General features: G+C 41.8%; 3 protein-coding genes across 4 annotated transcripts in view; 2 read left to right on the top strand and 1 right to left on the bottom strand.

Moving 5' to 3' along the window:
- Positions 1–1,941, top strand: part of lhpp (phospholysine phosphohistidine inorganic pyrophosphate phosphatase) — a 106,192-nt gene extending 104,251 nt beyond the window's left edge. Inside the window, exon 10 of one of the 2 annotated variants that reach the window (XM_077502552.1) lies at positions 1,146–1,941. The gene's annotated coding sequence lies outside the window, so the exon portion shown is untranslated. The remainder of the gene's footprint in view (positions 1–1,145) is intronic. The other variant, XM_077502550.1, reaches the window with a different exon arrangement.
- Positions 667–4,890, bottom strand: hpdl (4-hydroxyphenylpyruvate dioxygenase-like). Its single transcript, XM_077502545.1, has 5 exons — positions 4,188–4,890; positions 3,008–3,174; positions 2,762–2,913; positions 1,572–1,690; positions 667–1,317 (listed from the first exon to the last, which is right to left on the bottom strand). The coding sequence occupies exons 1-5, from the start codon at positions 4,841–4,843 to the stop codon at positions 1,128–1,130; spliced, it is 1,284 nt and encodes a 427-aa protein (XP_077358671.1). The 5' UTR covers positions 4,844–4,890; the 3' UTR covers positions 667–1,127.
- Positions 4,891–5,398: 508 nt separating this feature from the next.
- zranb1a (zinc finger, RAN-binding domain containing 1a) lies at positions 5,399–17,167 on the top strand. The gene is made up of 10 exons (XM_077502534.1): positions 5,399–5,743; positions 6,844–7,688; positions 11,569–11,756; positions 12,968–13,121; positions 13,193–13,264; positions 13,347–13,545; positions 13,623–13,743; positions 15,082–15,211; positions 15,314–15,546; positions 16,524–17,167. The coding sequence occupies exons 2-10, from the start codon at positions 6,854–6,856 to the stop codon at positions 16,740–16,742; spliced, it is 2,151 nt and encodes a 716-aa protein (XP_077358660.1). The 5' UTR covers positions 5,399–5,743; positions 6,844–6,853; the 3' UTR covers positions 16,743–17,167.
- The last annotated feature ends 796 nt before the right edge of the window (positions 17,168–17,963 follow it).

Genomic DNA, 17,963 nt, shown 5'->3' with positions numbered 1-17,963 from the left:
TGTAAATATAAATCATTTTGCAGTAACTTTTTAATGATTGCCAATATACGTTTTGATGCTTTTTGCATGTATAAATGACCATGTGGTGGGGAAGCTAGGTTGCCTACCCGTCCCGTTACTTCACGTACAGTACGCTTTTCAGCTTACCCCTGGCAGAAACCCTTTTTGTTAATCAAGGAGTAACATCTGTTGCGTACCACTAATCCCCCTCCCTGCAGCCCCCTTTTCGACTGTCTGCCTTCCGTGTTAAAGGGCAGACCGGTTTTGTGCACGAAGGGCTGCAAACATCTTTGCATGTTTATTTCACACTTGTATTGTGTTTATGTAGCCCGTAGGGGGCGCTGCTTATCCATCACGAGTCTATGCTGCAGGTTCCACGAAAATGAGAATGAGCTTGCTTGCTTGTCTCTAGTTTATGGCCCCTACTTACAGCATATACCATCTGTGGTTCAGACAACTGGCTGAAAGACTCATGTTACAGGGCCTGACCTTTTTCCTTGTTTTGATGAATGATTACAAAATTCATTCAAAACCTTATAATAACCTGTTGTCTCAAACACTATGTGGATGAAAAATGGATGCTACTTTGTCGAGAATTTTTCTGATGCCTCCACATGATTGTATCTTCTCATATAATGGAACGGTTTAGGTTTCAAAAAGAAAAAAAACTTTTAAGATGTTTATTGCCACACCCAGATTTTTTTTCTTCAAGTGAATACGCTTCCGTACATAACATCACACTCATGATCTTAGAGAGTTGAGCACCTGAAAAAGTACAGTAAGTTTAGAAAAAAATGTTCTCTTACACAACACAAGAAGCAAAACATGCATCACTTGAACCGGAGTCACAAGTTTGCATTTTCTGGAGTTAATCTTCAAAGTTTTCACTGTAACAGGAAGTGTATTTTGCTTCTAACAGTTGATGTTGATTCTTGCCCCATGGTCCCACAGAATAAATATGTTAATATTCATTTACAACATTCTACCAAAGATACCCTTTTGCATGGATTGACAACCCTGCAAAAAATAAAATCTAAATAATTTAGTACATTCAGTGTTGCCTTTCTTTCTGCCCAGTGGTTGATTTAAAAAAAAAAAAAAAAAACTTCCAGTGTGCTTCAAAGTTGTTAACGTGACTGTTGCAGGGCACTTTGCTGAACGCCTTCCGCCTCCTTGCCGTCCATGTACGCCTGCACCGACCTCCACAGGGCCCGGATGTTGCCCTCGCCGAAGCCGCTCGAGCCCCGCCGCTCGATCAGCTCCAGGAAGAAGGTGTCCTCGGCGAAGATGGGCTTGGAAAACACCTGCAGGAGGTACCTGGGGAAGGGAGGAAGGGGGACGTCACGCTTGAGGATTACCGTTTGCTTGGTGAAAAGAAAGATTCGGCCTTCAAATAAAAGCTTCTGTTTAGTTTTTTTTCCCCCCCTCATATCAACAATGATGTAGGAAATGATCGATTCTACAACACAACGTCCAATGACTGGTGAGATATTTTTTACAACAGGCCTTTGAGCTTTGAGCTTTTTTTGTGGACTTAGAAAAACTCAATGAAGATATAATCAGATGATGACCTCTGCGCCTGGCTGGCCGACGACGCCTGTTGTTGCGGGTCGGCATCCAGAAGAACGCCGTAGCGCGCCAGCTTCTGGGCATCCTGTCCTGCGTCCTCAATCTCCTGCAGTTTTCCCACCTGTCGCACCACAAGTTTCAATATCCAAAAATATTTATAGGAAGTACTTTATTACAGTCCAATTTGGGAAATTCAACTTTTTTTTTTCTTTTTTTTTTTTAGAATGTTCTACTCATTCATTATTGAGCAAATAAACCTGTAAGCAGATCTCTTAAAATTGTATTGATTACATAAAATGTTTTGGAATACATTTAAAATGTTAGTTGAATATATTTAAAACAAATATTTTAAATTCAGCATTAAAAAGTGCCCTTTCATGAAACAATAATTGACTGCACAAAACTATTTGGGGGAATTTCACTTTTTTCTATGTGTCAAACGTTTTTTATTTAATAAAATAAGTATATATTTTACTGTATAAATTGAATTTAAATAGAAAGTAATCAGATCTATTAATCTCTAGAAATTGATTACTCAAAAATAACTACTGTAACTTATTATATAGGGTGACCAAACGTCCTATTTTGGGAGACAGACCATTTTCTTACGTCCTGTTCGGGCATCCGGGGGTTTTTAAATATTTGAAAATGTCCGGTTGGCATTGCGTGATTAATAGGAGGTGAAGTACAATGTAACTGCAACTGGTACCACAATTTCAAGGCCGGAGCAAGTGTCCTCTTGTTTGTTTGTTTGTTTTTTTTGGGGGGGGGGGATGGTAATATGATCACCCTAAATTATTACCAAATCTAACATTTAAAATTGTTTTCCCAAAATGAGTCATTTTGATCTTGATAATGTATTGCACTGCTTTTATCATACTATTGTATTTCTGTTTATTGCAAACGTTCTCATTACCCGTTTATCATATTTTTCGATGTGGCAGTTAATTGCTACCGGGATTAATTATTTTGAGAAAACAGAAGTGGTATTGGAACACAGCCGGTACACCACAAGCATTTTTCAAAAGCAACTACTATTTCTTGTCGGTTATGTTGGTTTCATAAGCAAATCGAACATGGATTACTGTTGACTTGGGAAGGAACCCTGCGGCACGCCAAATCGAGTTGATGATTATTTTGACTTGCTGCTAGTCGGAACGGTTAGTTTATTCCGTTGTTCGTTTCAACAAACCTCAGTATAGTAGGCGGGCGGAGGCGTGAAGAAACGCACGCCGGCGTCGGCCATGTGGCGCACCGCCCCCACGATGTCGCCCGTGTAGAGCCCGATGTGCTGGATACCTGCCGCTCGGTGCGCCTCCAAGAACGTGTCCACCTGGTTACTGCCTGGAGGAAAGTCCAACAACAGCGACATAGATGATTGAAAACATTCAAATCATCTCGTTTGCCGATAGAACAGTTGCTCGGCTGTTGTCGCCACCTTGGCCGGGCAGCGATTCGGCGAGGACAAACTTGCAGCCGGGCTCGTTTGGCTGTTTGCCGGGCAGCGACAGGCCCGACTTGCCACATTTCCAATACTCCAGGACGGAGAGGCGGAGGCCGATGCCCTTCTGGTTGATGACGAAGCCACTGTCCGCCTCGTCTTTTCTGCAAAGACACAATGCATCAATTGCGAGATGCGACCAAAATCCACTCAGTTAGTCGCGCAATGTGCACGCTTCTTGCGGTGAGTTCTCAGTAGACAACCAACCGTCCAACAACAACAAACTTTTGCGGTTTTCAAGCAAGATCCAGCCGGCTGCTGCCAATCCGTGCCGTACTGTGGTGCTTTAAGATACATATTTCTTTTACATAAAAATTACCATTCAAGGACAGCACAAAACTGCTGAACAGCCAACCAAGCGCAAGAATTCAATTTGTGCATTTTTTTTATATCATAAAAATCAACTCACTCAAAATTGTTGTATGATTGAGGTACTATTTTGTCTCCCATATATTACAAATCCGCAAAAAAAAAAAGTCGTATCAGAAAGACACAGTATAAGTGCAACTAAAACATGTATGCCATCTAGTGGCGGATGGTGATATTCCAACTTAAAACTACAGTCCATGTAGAACTGTGCAAATAATCAAAATTCAATTACAATTTCAATTACATTCCATCATTACAAAATTGGCATAATTGTAAACAAAAACTAAAATATTAAAACTAATTTTGAGTTGTTTATATATTTGCACTTTTTTATTTTATTTTAAAATGACAAATTTAATAAATCTTGTTTGGTCCAAAAGGAACTTGCATAACTACAGTGTTTCAAAGAAATTTATTTGTCTTAACATTTTCTGCATGTTCTTGGTTTGTACCAAAAAAACAAAAACAAATGAGTGTTCTAATTGTGATTTTAATTATGACATTAATCATGATTAATATTTTCTTCACAATCGAGCAGTCCTAGTCGATGCATATTCGCAGTTTGGCATCCACAAATGTGCATGTTTGCTGATTATTATTATTATTTTGGTTGTTGCTTTTTCAATTTTTTATTTTATTTTAGCTGAATTTATTATTTTCTATTTTATACATGAGAAGAGGAAAAGCTATTAAAAAAAAAAAAAACTGTCATCCCTAATTGAAACTAATAGAATTTTGGCTCTCTCACCTATGGATGAAGAACCTGTGGAAGCCAAAAAGTTGCTGGTACCAACTCAAGACTTGCTGGCTGGTGCCGGTGTGGCACGCGTATGTGATGTGATCCACATGAGTGACAGCCGCCGGCCGCTGCTGCTCTTGCTCTTGGCCGCCTTCCGTTACCAGGAAACCGGGCAAAAAGGTTCCCTGGTACTCGCTCTTGTCGATCAACGTGTGGCACACGTTGCCCACCACAGAGCGCAGTACGGCGTAGGTGACCTGGCCCCGGTGGTCCCGCACGGTGGTGGGCGGCACCGGGAAGCTGCAGCCCAGCCGCCGCAGAGCCTCGAACGAGCCGTTGACGTCGTCCACTTCGAAGCACACGTTGCAAACCGTGTCCACCGGGTAGTGCGGGGGGATGTCGTAGAGGCACCCCGCCGGCGGTTGGAGCTCTTCCGCCGGCTCCGGCTCCGGCTCGACATTGAGCCGGTCAGAGTCTCCTCGGTTCGCTCTCTCGTTGACGACAAACACCGCCGCTCCGGTCTTGAAGGCCAGCTGCCGGGTCCGCTCCGTCAGTCTGGTGGCGAACAAGTTGAACTTGAATTTGTTAATGAAGTCGCCAGCCAGTTTGTCTACGTTGGAGACGTGCAGAGAAACGTGGTGCATGCGTCTCACGTAGGCCGCCATGTCGGTTATGGGAAGGAACTACTCACTTACTACTAGGCGCTTCCTCGACGTCATGGTAGCACGGCCGCACCCCCTTTTTATTTATTTATTTATTTGTTTTTTAATACTTATAATCATTTATGAAAGTTTAGTCAATTGTGCGGATAGTACAGTCACTCCTGTTAAATAAAAGATGTATTTAATTTTGTCCACTGGAGGGCGCACTGACATGACATTTACCATGTAAATGACATTGTACTTAATTGGTTAGTAGCGGAATAGGCTCCTATTTGTATAATTGAACCAAAAAAATATATATATATATTTTTTTTTAGCCACCCACTCACATACTTACACACTCACACACAAGCTTACTTCATGTAAGCTTGAACAAAAAATGTTATAAAACGCTATGTCGGTGAAGAGTGGCTTCCTTTATTATACAAATGTCCCAGGACACGTGAACGCCCCGTGACTTTCTGTTCTGTCTTGCGCGGAACACAGCCGTGAACGCAACGCCGTTGTCTTCCTGGTCTCGTCCAATCACAGCGAGCGCTGGTCCAGCTGATTGATGACGTCACCGGGCCTAGCGTTTATTTTGGCTCAGCCTCAGACTAGGCTTTCGTCTCTGCGTCGCCGCCATTAAACCACACAGTCTGGGGCCATGTAAAAACAAAAAACAAACAAAAAAACACTAAACAGCGTCGAGGTTAGTGACACAGGCCCGGCCGACGGACGGGTTGTTTATTCCGCGGAGTGGGGAACGTGTCCATCTTGGTAAACATGTGAGAGGACAAAAGGCGTCTTATTACGTGGATAGATTTGACCGAGCAGTAGTAGGCGGAGGTGGAGGAAGAAGGGGGATCGTACAAGAAGAAGACGGGTTTGTTGTGGTTTTCACAGCAACACTTTCAGGAGACGGTAAGACATTGGCTCACTTCAAGAATTGCATGAAGTATTTGGACCGTGTCATGGCGAAATGCGTCGGCAGGTTAGCTGTGTATGCTAAGATGGCTAGCTCAGTAGCCACCGTAGTGTTTAAACACTACAAGGACTGTCCGCATCACAATATTATTCGTATCGCATATTTGAAAACATAGTAAAAACATAGTTCTGGTTTTCCCTCACAGAGTAATCATGAAGTGAAATCCATACGTCTTGTAACTTCACCATATTACAGAATATAAACACATTTACTCAGCAGTTCATTCTTAGTGTTTCCAACAAATTGAATTTGAAACAAGAGTTCATGGAAAATGTCAGCTAACAATTATATAATTACTATTATTAAAGGGGTTTATTTGGTGATTACCAATCGCATGTAATGTCTGCGCAAAGTGCTAACGTGGCTCAGATTGTCTGCCGAAATTAAAAGAATGAATTCGTTTAGCAAGAAGCAACAAGTAGACAAACTTTATTTGCTTTTGTGGTTGACAAAAATTGATGCGGCTGGCTGGATCTGGCCCCCGATCCGTCACAAAAATATTTTATTGCGGACAAAATGTTTCACAGTTACTTGCTAATTGTATCTGCCGTATTATAAAGTAGCCTCATCTTTTTATGTGATTCACTAAAACAGGTGTGTCAAACTCGTTGACTTGACACTGGCTACATTGTGTGAATGGTTTCCCTCGGGCTCGAAATCTTTTGTTGCAAAGGGATGGAAACTTCACGGTAAATTTCTTGGACGTTTCCGCGGTATGATGGGATATTTGGGGAATATTGCAAATTGAATTATGGCAAAGGGAATTGAGGATAATTTAATGGAAAGGTACCAAATAAAAGCATATATTGCTGACCAAAAATCTAAAGTGATGTAATGTCGCCATCAACGGGGATCTTTTAGTCATCACAGTGGTATACAGACAAGGTGGACCTTGTTACCTGTTGAAAAACTTAATTGCCGGCCGTTTATATTCTAATGCATTCTTGAATCTGTTGTAATTTTGCTGCAGATTTTAGAAGTGATTTTCTGAAAGTGATTCTTGATTCTCACTCACTACCAATTCGCTCCGCCGCAGGTGACCCACGATGACGGACCCGAGGGAGAAATGGGCCTGCGACTACTGCACCTATGAGAACTGGCCCTCCGCCGCCAAGTGCACCATGTGCCGCGCTCTCCGTTCCCGGGGGCCCATCATCACGGAGGAGCCGTACAAAAGCGGGCCCGACTTGGACCCGGCGCGCCGCCCCTGGGACCTCCCCGCCAGTGAGGGCGGCAGCGGCGGCCTCCTCATCTGCCCAGACTCCAGCGCCAGGCCCCGCGTCCGGCCGGCCAGCATGGCGGAGATCGCCACCAAGTGGTCCTGCCACATGTGCACCTACCTGAACTGGCCCCGAGCCGTCCGCTGCACGCAGTGTCTGTGCCAGCGCCCCAAAAGCAGCAGCCCCACCGAGTCGCCCCATGCGTCCGGCTGCCGCCCGGCGCCACCCCATTCCCCCACGGACCCGTGCGAGGAATACAATGACCGCAACCGCCTCAACACCCGCCGGCAGTACTGGACGTGCTCCTCGTGCACTTACCAGAACTCGCCCGTGACGCTCGCGTGCGTGGTGTGCGACCACCCGCGGACCATCGAGCTGGCCGCCCCGTCCGCCGAGCACTCCCCCGTCATCAACGAGCAGGACCGGGCGCGGTGGCGGGTCGGCGTGGGAGGCTGCGGCACCGGCGTGGGTCCCCTGGGCCAGAGGAGGTCGCCTCCGTTGGCCAAGAGGGAGGACAACGTCCAAATGGACTTCCAGAGGATCGAGCTGGCGGCGGGAGGCGTGAGCGGCAAGGAGGAGCAGGAGATGGACTTCAAGAAGCTCAAGCAGATACGAAACCGCATGAGGAAGACGGACTGGCTGTTTCTCAGCGCCTGTGCCGGTGAGTTGGACCACACGCGAGCCTCCGTTACGATGTGTTGCGTTATGATTCGTTGTAATCCTGCTTTGGGGTGAAGGGGGATGCTGCAGTCAAACAGGCCAAAACTTACATGTCAGGGATTGGCCGGGCTATAGACTATTTGGTTTAAACAAGAGTGCAAAAAACAGTGATAATTTTCGTCGACGAAAGATTTTCGTCATAATTTTCACACAAAATATTTTTTCAGACAAAAATTAAGCAGAAACTAAAATAGAAGCCATTCATTGAGACAAAAACGTTAACAAAAATTGACAAACAATTCTGTCAGTGACGAAAATGAAAACAGAGTTGAAAATTCACACAATGAAATGCAGGTGGTAGAAAAGATCCACTCAGCAACTGTTCAGTGTTCGCTGCAATTTTATTTAATGTTCAAACATGTTTACATTCATTGTGCAGCTGTAAGCTTAATCTCAAGCAATTTTGCACTTTTTTTTTATTGCGGTGAAAACTAAGTTATATTGTGAGTTCTACATGTTTCATTGAAACAATAAAGACTGTTGTATTAAATGTTTCTTGCATGTTAAACTACAGTTACAAATAGGTGTGTTATCATTTTTTGGATAAAAGTTGAAATGTATGCTAAAGGAAAATATCAACTAAACTGTCAATTTAGTCGACTAAAATTATTGCTCTTCATTTTGGTCGACTAAAATTGGATTAAAACTAAAATACAATCAGATGACTAAAACTTTAATTGTAGTCAAAAGACTAAAACTAAATAAAAATTTCTCGTCACAATTCACACTGGTAAATCTTAAATTGAGATTTAAGCATTTCTGCTGAAGTTAGATGCGCTAATTTCCATGAGTAATATAAGTATGAGAATCTGGTGTGAAGAGCAAAATGCATTTTGATCATTTCCGTTCTTCAGTGATCAGAATGGTGCTAGCTGGTCATGTTTGTAAATGAGAATTAGCGCGCGCTCTCTCTCTAAAAGAAAGAGAGAATTTTAAAAAAGCTGCTACTCAATTTGAGCCCTGATGTATGGATCCTGAAAAGAAAATTGCGATTAATTTGCGATGCTTGTCAAACGTACGACAAAGTGTGACACTTTATGGCTCCGACTGAAGAGGGGCCCTTTGAAGAGTTAAGAGGAGGCGCCTGGTGGCCCAGCTGCTGGCGATGAATGGATCCGTCTGGGCATCGGCAGAGCGGCCACGAGGACCTCCTGGATGGCGCTCAAAACAAACCCCGCCACCCCCGCTTCCTTGTAAACACCACCAAAATAGACTCCACGGGAAAAAAACCCTCAAGGCGTCACGTGACCACCAAGCCTTCCTCATGACTTTTACCCTCTTTTAAACTGCAATCGTATCGTAAAATCATTGACCACACTTTTCTAGGGCTGGCTGATGAGGCCTTTTTCCCCACCAGCATTTATTTGCATCAATTTCTATAGAACTAATGACAGAAAAAAAATAATCTTCAAGGATAATGAGAAAATAAATGCGGCCCCTCCATGAAAAATGCCCCTTTTGTCAAAATCTATATAAAAACACACCAGGTTTTTTCCTGCCTTAAATTTGCATTTTTTTTATTTTTTTTTATTTTTATTTTTATTTTTTGATAAATGGAGTCATCATCCACCTTGAAAAAATTAGCACTTAATTTTCCGAGCTGTTCAGTAAAGTCCAAAACAAAAAAGCAAGCGCTTGTTTACATTTTTCAAAGGGTTTCATATGTCCTTGGTTAGAAAACGAACAATAGTGCATAGGGATGTAACGATATCCAAAACATCACGATACGATATAATCACAATATGAAGGTCACGATACGATAATTATCACGATATTGCGGGGAGGTTGGCGATACTCGTACTAAAAAAAAAAAAAAAAAAAAAACACACAATGTTGTACTTTTGTACAATACAGCAATGAAAAATATTATTAAATTATTTAAAAAATATCTAAATATAATATATATATATATATATATATTGAGGCACTTTCTAATGCAAGCACACATATTGACTCGGTCCGCAAGCATATTGCGTTCACCTTCATCTGACCATTTGTGTGGATTTTAGAAGGGCCAAAACATGCCTTGTGAAAATTAAACTGCACTTAAATAACTAGCCACCAGAGGGTGCTAGAACTGCACAAACAGAAATCAACCCGACTTTTTGAACAGATGTGCTGCTTTCAATATCGTGACATGACAACGATATATTGTGGCGGTTCTAATATCACGATATTGGCGCGATCGTTACATCCGTAATAGTGCATGTTTGAAAATCCACAAAAATTGTCCAAAACGACATTTGCAGTAGGAAAGAAAATCCATCGTTTGTCACTCTTCTCTTCTACGGTTTTAGGAACAGGGCCAACTATTTCCAACACAGCGACACTGTCAAGTTTCATAACGAATCCAATACCGGTCAGATAATAACCATGTTGGAGCCTAAAAAAGTTTGGATTATTTAAATTTAAAAAAAAAAAAAAAAAAAAAGGTCCACCACCCCAAGTTAGTGATAGAAAAAACAATTTCTGTTTAATGTATACAACTTAAAAAGCAAATTCTGCAATCTGCATGCCAGTCCAGTAGTTGGCGATATCATTTTTCTGCAGCTGACTTTTTAACAGGCAAGCAATTTTCTACAAAACTGTTTTGCCCAAACTGTAAGCTTAGTTTTAGTCGGTGTTATTTAGAATGCCCACGGCATCCATTTTTGTATGACATCACCTTCTATGAACCAGGAAATAGCCTGCCAACTGCGAGCGCACAAATACGAACGTTCCTCAATGTTTTCTCATGTTTGTTGACAGTCAGTCAGTCTTGGCAGAGAGCATCGTTCTAGTTACTGTTTGGCTTGATTTCCATGTCGGGTCACGCATGCACGCACACACACACACACACACACACACACACACACAAATGCTGCACTCTCCGAGGTTCCCAGCAGTACAGGAAGTGTCCGGCGCCTTTGAGGGCGGCCAAGCACTTCCTCAAGTGCATCTGACCACTTTCAAGGCTGCTCAAACAGTGCGATATGGCCTGAAAATACTCTTTTAAATAGGAAGTCAAATACGTTTTACAGTATTTTGTTTAATATTGCTTTAGCTGAATATGAGTTGGGCAGCAAAATCCAGCAGTTTTTATCAATATCAGAAGGCGGCCATTTTGCCACACGCTGTCGAGTGAAAATGAAAACAGTTGCTCAGGTCTCAGGTAACACTCAGATTCAGAAAACAGGTGAGCTGTGATTGGTCATTGGCTGAGCGCTGAGCAACTGTGACGTCATCTTCAGTCGACAGCAAGTGGCAAAATGGCCGCCCATTGAGATGGATGAAAATGGCTGGATTTTGCTGCATAACTCGTATGCCATAAAAGTCATATGAATCAGAATGTCATGTTCAGACTAGTGAGGTCACATATAACATATTGTCAACTGTTTAAAGTTGACTTGCCCTTTAACTTTAAACTATCTGACGAACCTAAGTGGCGGCCATGTTGGTGGGGGCGACTTTCCTATCAAAGTCAATGCATGGACATTGAAAATAAGTTGTAGCTTGCTCATTTCTTGACAGATTTTCACGAGGCTTACTTTTTTGAAACTGCCAAAACAACATAAACAATTGAGAGAAAAAAAATATGAATATTTTTCCCTGTGAAAGTTTACCTTGTGGTATGAAACCACCTGCAGCAAAGTGTACCAGCACCTTTGTTTTTTTGTTTTTTTTTACCCTCATAGCTTCGTGTTGCCGTGGCTTGATATCGTTTCTCTCTTTGATTATGCCAAAACCACATTTGAGAAAGATGTCTCCCTGTGATTTATTTTGCAATGGCGGATCACAAATGAGTACAAATGTGTTTTTCTCGATCTCTCTCACTCTTGCAGGCGTGGTAGAAGGAGACCTGGCGACGGTGGAGGCGTACAAGTCGTCGGGCGGCGACATCGCGCGGCAGCTGACCGCCGACGAGGTGCAGCTGCTCAACCGGGCGTCGGCGTTCGACGTGGGCTTCACGCTGGTGCACTTGGCCATTCGCTTCCAGCGGCAGGACATGCTCGCCGTCCTCCTCACCGAGGTACGTCGCTAATTCGATGGCGTTTCCTGGATAGCCGATAGCCCATACACAGCCGTGCAAGCCGTTGAAGTCACAGGGCGGCCATCTTGCTCCACCCACCTCACGAGCAGACTACTGTATAAACTATACGGTATACGTACAGATAAGACATATACAACTTGTAGGCAGTTAGTATAAGGCCCGAGTCGGGGTGGGGGGGGGGGTTTTGCTGGGGTGGCCACTATTTTTTTAACAAATAATGACAAAACAAAAAAGTAGACGGTATCTGCTGTTTTGAAGAACCTTTTTTTTTTTTATCACTCAGTTCCTGAGACCCCAATGTTAGATTTGGCAGAGGCATTACCGGTAATTATTTTTGTTGAATTACAGTTATAATTCTTTAATTAAAAAAAAAAAAAAAAAACTTTGCTCCTGCAAACATTAAGCATATAATTTACACATGTATTTAAAGCAAATTGTAAAATGTCTGAAGTCCTCTTGTTTGTTTAATAAATTTAAAACGCCATAAATCATGCTGTTTCTATTAAGTTCTGTCTCAAATATTCTCAAATTTCGATACTGTAAATGTCTATGATCGTATGCTGAGAAAATTTCTTGGGAGGAGCAATATGCTGGCCGCACGACTTCAAAAGTCTTAAGCTATTGGTTATCCAGGCATATATTCAGATCACTGGTCTGAGATTAACAAAGTACTGTAGTAGTATGCAGGCTCCATCTAGTGACATACAAATGCATCACTCAATTAGATGGTGAAACAGCCTAATTGACTGTAATTGAATTTTTATGGGTGTGGGAACAAAAAAAAATCTGAATTTTTTATTTTATGTTGCGCAGCTGGTGCGCGGCTTTGATCCTCTCACAACTTGATATACATAAAATATAAATGTAATAATTTTGAAAAAAAGTGCAAATATTTGTCAATTTAAGAAATTGTATAAAATATTTTTTGCTAAATATTCTAGGGAGGAATAACAAAACAGTGGTTGAAAGGACATTTACAAATTTACGCATTTACGAATAATGAGTTAATAAAGTATTAAGTGAGGTAAAATCAGGATAGGACTAGATTAGCAGTTGCTTCGTCCTATTCTGCTTTTTGACACAATTTTTTAAATTATGCTCTTTTGTTGTCATTTTAAATGGTCAAACTAAAGTATTGAAAGAAAAAAGTCATCCAATAATAACTAAATAACGACCTCGCCCCCCCCAAGGTGAACCATCAGGCGGCCAAGTGCATCCCGTCGATGGTGTGTCCCGAGCTGACGGAGCAGATCCGCCGGGAGATCGCCGCGTCGCTGCATCAGCGCAAAGGCGACTTTGCCTGCTACTTCCTCAGCGACCTGGTCACCTTCACGCTGCCCGCCGGTGACTGCTGGCGCCCTCCCATTTTATTTTTGTTCTTTCTATCCTCCATCTTCTAAGTGCTCTGCCCGCAGATATCGAAGACTTGCCCCCGGCCGTCCAGGAGAAACTGTTTGATGAGGTTTTAGACCGGGACGTGCAGAAAGGTAGGCCGTCTCGCAGATGAACTCAATCGCATTGGAGTAAATATTCAAATAAAAAAACAAACGTGTTGTATGTCCCGCTTAGAGCTGGAGGAGGAGTCGCCGGTCATCAACTGGTCGATGGAGCTGGGCACGCGTCTGGACAGCCGCCTGTACGCGCTGTGGAACCGCACGGCCGGCGACTGCCTGCTGGACTCGGTTCTCCAGGCCACGTGGGGCATCTACGACAAGGACTCGGTCCTGCGCAAGACGCTCCACGACAGCCTGCACGACTGCTCGCACTGGTCAGCTGCAAAAAATTGTCTGGACAAAAGAAAAGAAAAAACAATCTCATCTTTATTTTGGTTGTTTTTGTGTGGAGGTTTTACACTCGCTGGAAGGAGTGGGAGTCGTGGTACTCGCAAAGCTTCGGTCTTCACTTCTCACTGCGGGAGGAGCAGTGGCAAGAGGACTGGGCCTTCATCTTGTCCCTGGCCAGCCAGGTGAGTCCTGTTGCATTGTGGGAACGCTCGCTTACTCTGCTTGGAGGGTTTTTGACATTTTCATTCTAGTTCAGTAGTTGTCAGGGCAGCTCTGTTTTTGTTTTTTAACTCATTCACTCCCAGCCTTTTTCACAGAAGCAATCCCGTTCGCTTCCCGGCTGTTTGACTGGATTTTGACTGATTTTGCAAGGCCCACAGAATATTGTGTTCAATTGCTATAAAAGCATGGAACCTACCAAAAGAAAGATTAGAGTCTCTTCTTTCATCAGAAAAAAAGTATGATTCTATCTGTTTCCGTTTTGCAGCAATTAGCATTAGAAGAGAGCTAAGTTTAATCAATTTTCACAAATCTATTTAAAATTGTCAGTAATTTAGCTTTTTTTCTACATGGCTCTGGTTGATCTCCTTTGCTCTGCTGCCACCTGCTGGCCGTTTGTGTAATAACTACCATTTCTGCAACAGTTCTTTGCAGTTGAGAGGCTGCATCAAAGCCTTCTGTATGCTCTACCATAAAAAAAAACAAAAAAAAAAAACGTATAAATACGTCTTTGGGACATTTACATTAAAAAAAACGTATTTACACGTTATTGGGAGCAAATGAGTTAAGTACTTGGTAAAATGAAAAACGTAACGGATTTCTTACCTAGCGTTGCATTTTGGCTGAGTTAAATGAAAAATCAAGCGTGCAAAATTGTCACGGAGGAGCGACATCGTCTGAAGGTGCTTTTCTATTGGCTGGTGCTCGATGACGTCGCTTCTGTGCGACACACTTTCAAACGTCCTTATTCCGGTTAATATTAATATAAATATACTTAAATTGCATTTAAAATCAACCGCAAAGGCTCATGTGCAGGGAGTTCTCGAGTTACGCCACAGTTGCGTTCCTACGCTAGCAATGTAACACGAATTTCGACTTAAGTTGAATTTCCCCTAAAGTCAGTATTTACATGAAAATAATGTGGTAACTTCATTATTTAATATTTATTTAAAAAGTAATTTTTCTACTTGCTGTCGACTGATGATGACATCACCTGTGCTGAGGAAGTAGATAACGACCAATCATGGCTCACCTGTTTTCTGGGTTTAGTCAGTAAACTGAGCCATGATTGGTCGCTACCTCCATCCTCAGCACAGGTGATGTCATCATCAGTCGACAGCAAGTAGAAAAATGACTTTTTAAAGGTACTAATTGTACGTGAAAAATAATGAAGTTACCACATTAATTATAGACAAAATAATTCACTTTTTACTGCTGAAAATGGTTCAATGAGAAATGAGGGGAAATTCTCACTGTTTGACGTCAGTTCTGATTGAATTTTTTTCTTTCCGCGGGTGCAGCCTGGAGCAAGCCTGGAGCAGACCCACATTTTCGTTCTGGCGCACATCCTCCGCAGGCCCATCATCGTTTACGGTGTCAAGTACTACAAAAGTTTCAGAGGGGAGACATTAGGGTACACGCGATTTCAAGGTGAGCAAGCAAAGCAATCCAAAATTGTTGAGTTCAATTGTGGTGGGGAAAAAAAAAGCCAGTTGATGCAGACTGCGCCCTCACCATGCGGCGTGTGCGCAGGCGTGTACCTGCCGCTGCTGTGGGAGCAGAGCTTCTGCTGGAAGAGCCCCATCGCGCTGGGCTACACGCGCGGCCACTTCTCGGCCCTGGTGGCCATGGAGAACGACGGCTACGGCGACAACCGCGGCGCCGGCGCCAACCTCAACACGGACGACGACGTCACCGTCACTTTCCTGCCGCTGGTGGACAGCGAGCGCAAGCTGCTGCACATCCATTTCCTGTCGGCGCAGGAGGTAAACGTGAGCGGGTGATTGGCAATAAACAGATGCTAGCTTGGAACGAAACAAAACAAAATCATTGAAATTATGAGAGAGAGATTCGTGGTTTCAAGCTAGAAATTGGTCACTGCTTTGAGTGTCAGCTGAAGAAAATGTTGAGGTACGTCGCACACTACAAAAACAGGTTGACTTCATTTTTTTTTTTTTTATTAAAAAACAAAACAAAACATTTTTAGTCTTAAACATCTCTCAAAAATGCACTTCCAACTAAGTGTTGCCAATTTTATGTGAAGTTAAATGTGATTAATTCAGTAACTTCTAATCTATATTCGATACTTTTAAAATCATGCAATCTGTAAAGTAACTAGGTTACTTTTGAATCAAGTAATCAGTTATTTTATAGTCAAGTATTAAGTTTCATTTAAAGCCAAGTAATCAGTCATTAAGTTACTTTTAAAGTCAAGTAATCAGTCAAGTCACTAAGTTACTTTAAAGTCAAGTAATCAGTAACTGTTAATTTTTAAAGCAAATCATCTGTAATTAAGTTACTTTAAAGTCAAGTAATCAGTAACTAATTTACTTTAAAGTCAAGTAATCAGTAACACAGCAAAGTTACTTTTAAAGCCAAGTTAATCGGTAATGAAGTTACTCTTGGAATCAAGTAATCAGTAACTGTTACGTTAAAGTCAAGTAATTAGTAAAGTAAGTTACTTTAAAGTCAAGCAATGAGTAAAGCAATGTTACTTTTAAAGTCAAGATATCAGAAATGAAGTTACTTTTAAAATCAAGTAATCCCTAAGTTTTTTGTTTTTTTTTGTTTTGTTTTTTAAGTCAAATAATTAGAAACGGTTAATTTTAAAGCCAAGTAATCAGTAATTAAGTTACTTTAAAAATCAAGTACTGAGTTAAATAAGTTACTTTAATCAGTAAAGCAGCAAAGTATCTTTTCAAGTGTTCCGTTACTGGGCTGACGTGTGGTGTTTTGTGTGGAGATGGGCAACGAGGAGCAGCAGGAGAAGCTTCTGCGCTCGTGGCTGGACTGCAGCGTGACGGACGGCGGCATGCTGGCCGCCATGCAGAAGAGCTCGCGGCGCCGCAACCACCCGCTGGTCACACAGATGCTGGAGAAGTGGCTGGACACGTACCGCCAGATACGACCCTGCGCCGCCGCGCTCTCCGACGGCGAGGAGGACGACGACGAAGACGAGTGAGTGAGTGACGCGTGCGGCAAAAAACCCCACAAATAAATAAATGAGGACTCTTTTCCCCGCCTTCCCACAATCTTGACAAGCGCATGTGTCTGCGGGGGGTACACATCGTAGACATCCCAGTACTTATTACTTCTTCATGAAGAAAAATGCACTTGTGTTTTGTTTTTTGCCTGACAGACATTTAGCCGAGAACCCCCCACCCCGACCCGTTTGCTCATGCTTGAAGCTATTTATTCTTTATTTTGTTTTGCACAGATTTACTAATAGCTGCGTTCTGTGTGGGGGGAGGGGTGGGGGGCGGTTTACTGACATTTCTACGTTGTGACGTAGTACTTGGGAAAGTGGCGGCTGCAGCCGGGAAGAGAGATGCAAACAATTTCTCTTTCCACACACTGCATTCATATGATTAAATTTGTTCACTTGCATCTTCACTTGTTTTTCTGTCGTTTTCGTGTGCCTGATATTTTGTACGTTTATCCAGAAAAGAGAAAAAAAAGAAAAAGAAATATTTGGAAATCAGAAGCAAGTAAGACCTAGTGTCCAGATAAGAATTAATGCATCCATCTACAATCTTATGGTCCAAATTTTTAGAAATATTAAAAAAAAATATATATATTATTGTTGAAGAAAAACAGATAATCTGGAGTTTTAATTTTTTGTCCTGGGGGGGAATTAAAGCAACAAATTTCCTCAAAACATATTTACTGTGGAAAAAATATAAAAGAATAATTTTTAAAAATTAATAATAATAATAATAATAATAACAATAATAATAAACAATTTAAAAAAAAAAAAGTGTCCAGAAAGAAATCGCAATAACTAAAGTGACTATCTACAATCGTATCCTTTAGTGTTCTTACAAATATTTAAATAAACTATTTAGGAAAACAGATCATCTAGTCTAAATGCCAAAAAAAAAAACTATTTCTCAAAACATATTTACTGCAGGAAAAAAAATATAACCACCAATTATTTTAAAAGAATTCATATTAACCTAAAATTGGTCTCTGGTGTCCAGAAAGAAATGTTAAAAATTAGTCAAGTCAGTGACTAAATAATTTGCCACTTTCTGTACTGCAAATTATTCTAATGTAATATGTGTCAATATGGAGTATTTTGTAAAACTCAAGTGTCATCCTCACCCTTCAATGTGTGACAAATTTTGTATTTTATCCAGTATTTCAATTAAATACATTAGTGGGGGAAATACTGTTTGAATCA

Source organism: Festucalex cinctus, chromosome 17, assembly GCF_051991245.1.
Source record: "Festucalex cinctus isolate MCC-2025b chromosome 17, RoL_Fcin_1.0, whole genome shotgun sequence".
NCBI classification, from domain to species: Eukaryota; Metazoa; Chordata; class Actinopteri; order Syngnathiformes; family Syngnathidae; genus Festucalex; species Festucalex cinctus.
Note: the sequence above shows the minus strand (reverse complement) of the source record. Positions and strands in the feature narration are given on the sequence as shown.

What these genes read in the sequence shown, in the direction of transcription:
- hpdl (XM_077502545.1), bottom strand. Translation starts at nt 4,843, where the DNA reads ATGGCGGCCTACGTGAGACGCATGCACCACGTTTCTCTGCACGTCTCC. An exon ending in CGAATCGCTGCCCGGCCAAG is followed by an intron (nt 2,914 to 3,007) that starts GTGGCGACAACA and finishes ACTTTCCTCCAG; the next exon opens with GCAGTAACCAGGTGGACACG. An exon ending in TCGGCCAGCCAGGCGCAGAG is followed by an intron (nt 1,318 to 1,571) that starts GTCATCATCTGA and finishes TCCCTTCCCCAG; the next exon opens with GTACCTCCTGCAGGTGTTTT.
- zranb1a (XM_077502534.1), top strand. Translation starts at nt 6,854, where the DNA reads ATGACGGACCCGAGGGAGAAATGGGCCTGCGACTACTGCACCTATGAG. An exon ending in CACCTTCACGCTGCCCGCCG is followed by an intron (nt 13,122 to 13,192) that starts GTGACTGCTGGC and finishes CTCTGCCCGCAG; the next exon opens with ATATCGAAGACTTGCCCCCG. An exon ending in CTGCACGACTGCTCGCACTG is followed by an intron (nt 13,546 to 13,622) that starts GTCAGCTGCAAA and finishes TTTTGTGTGGAG; the next exon opens with GTTTTACACTCGCTGGAAGG.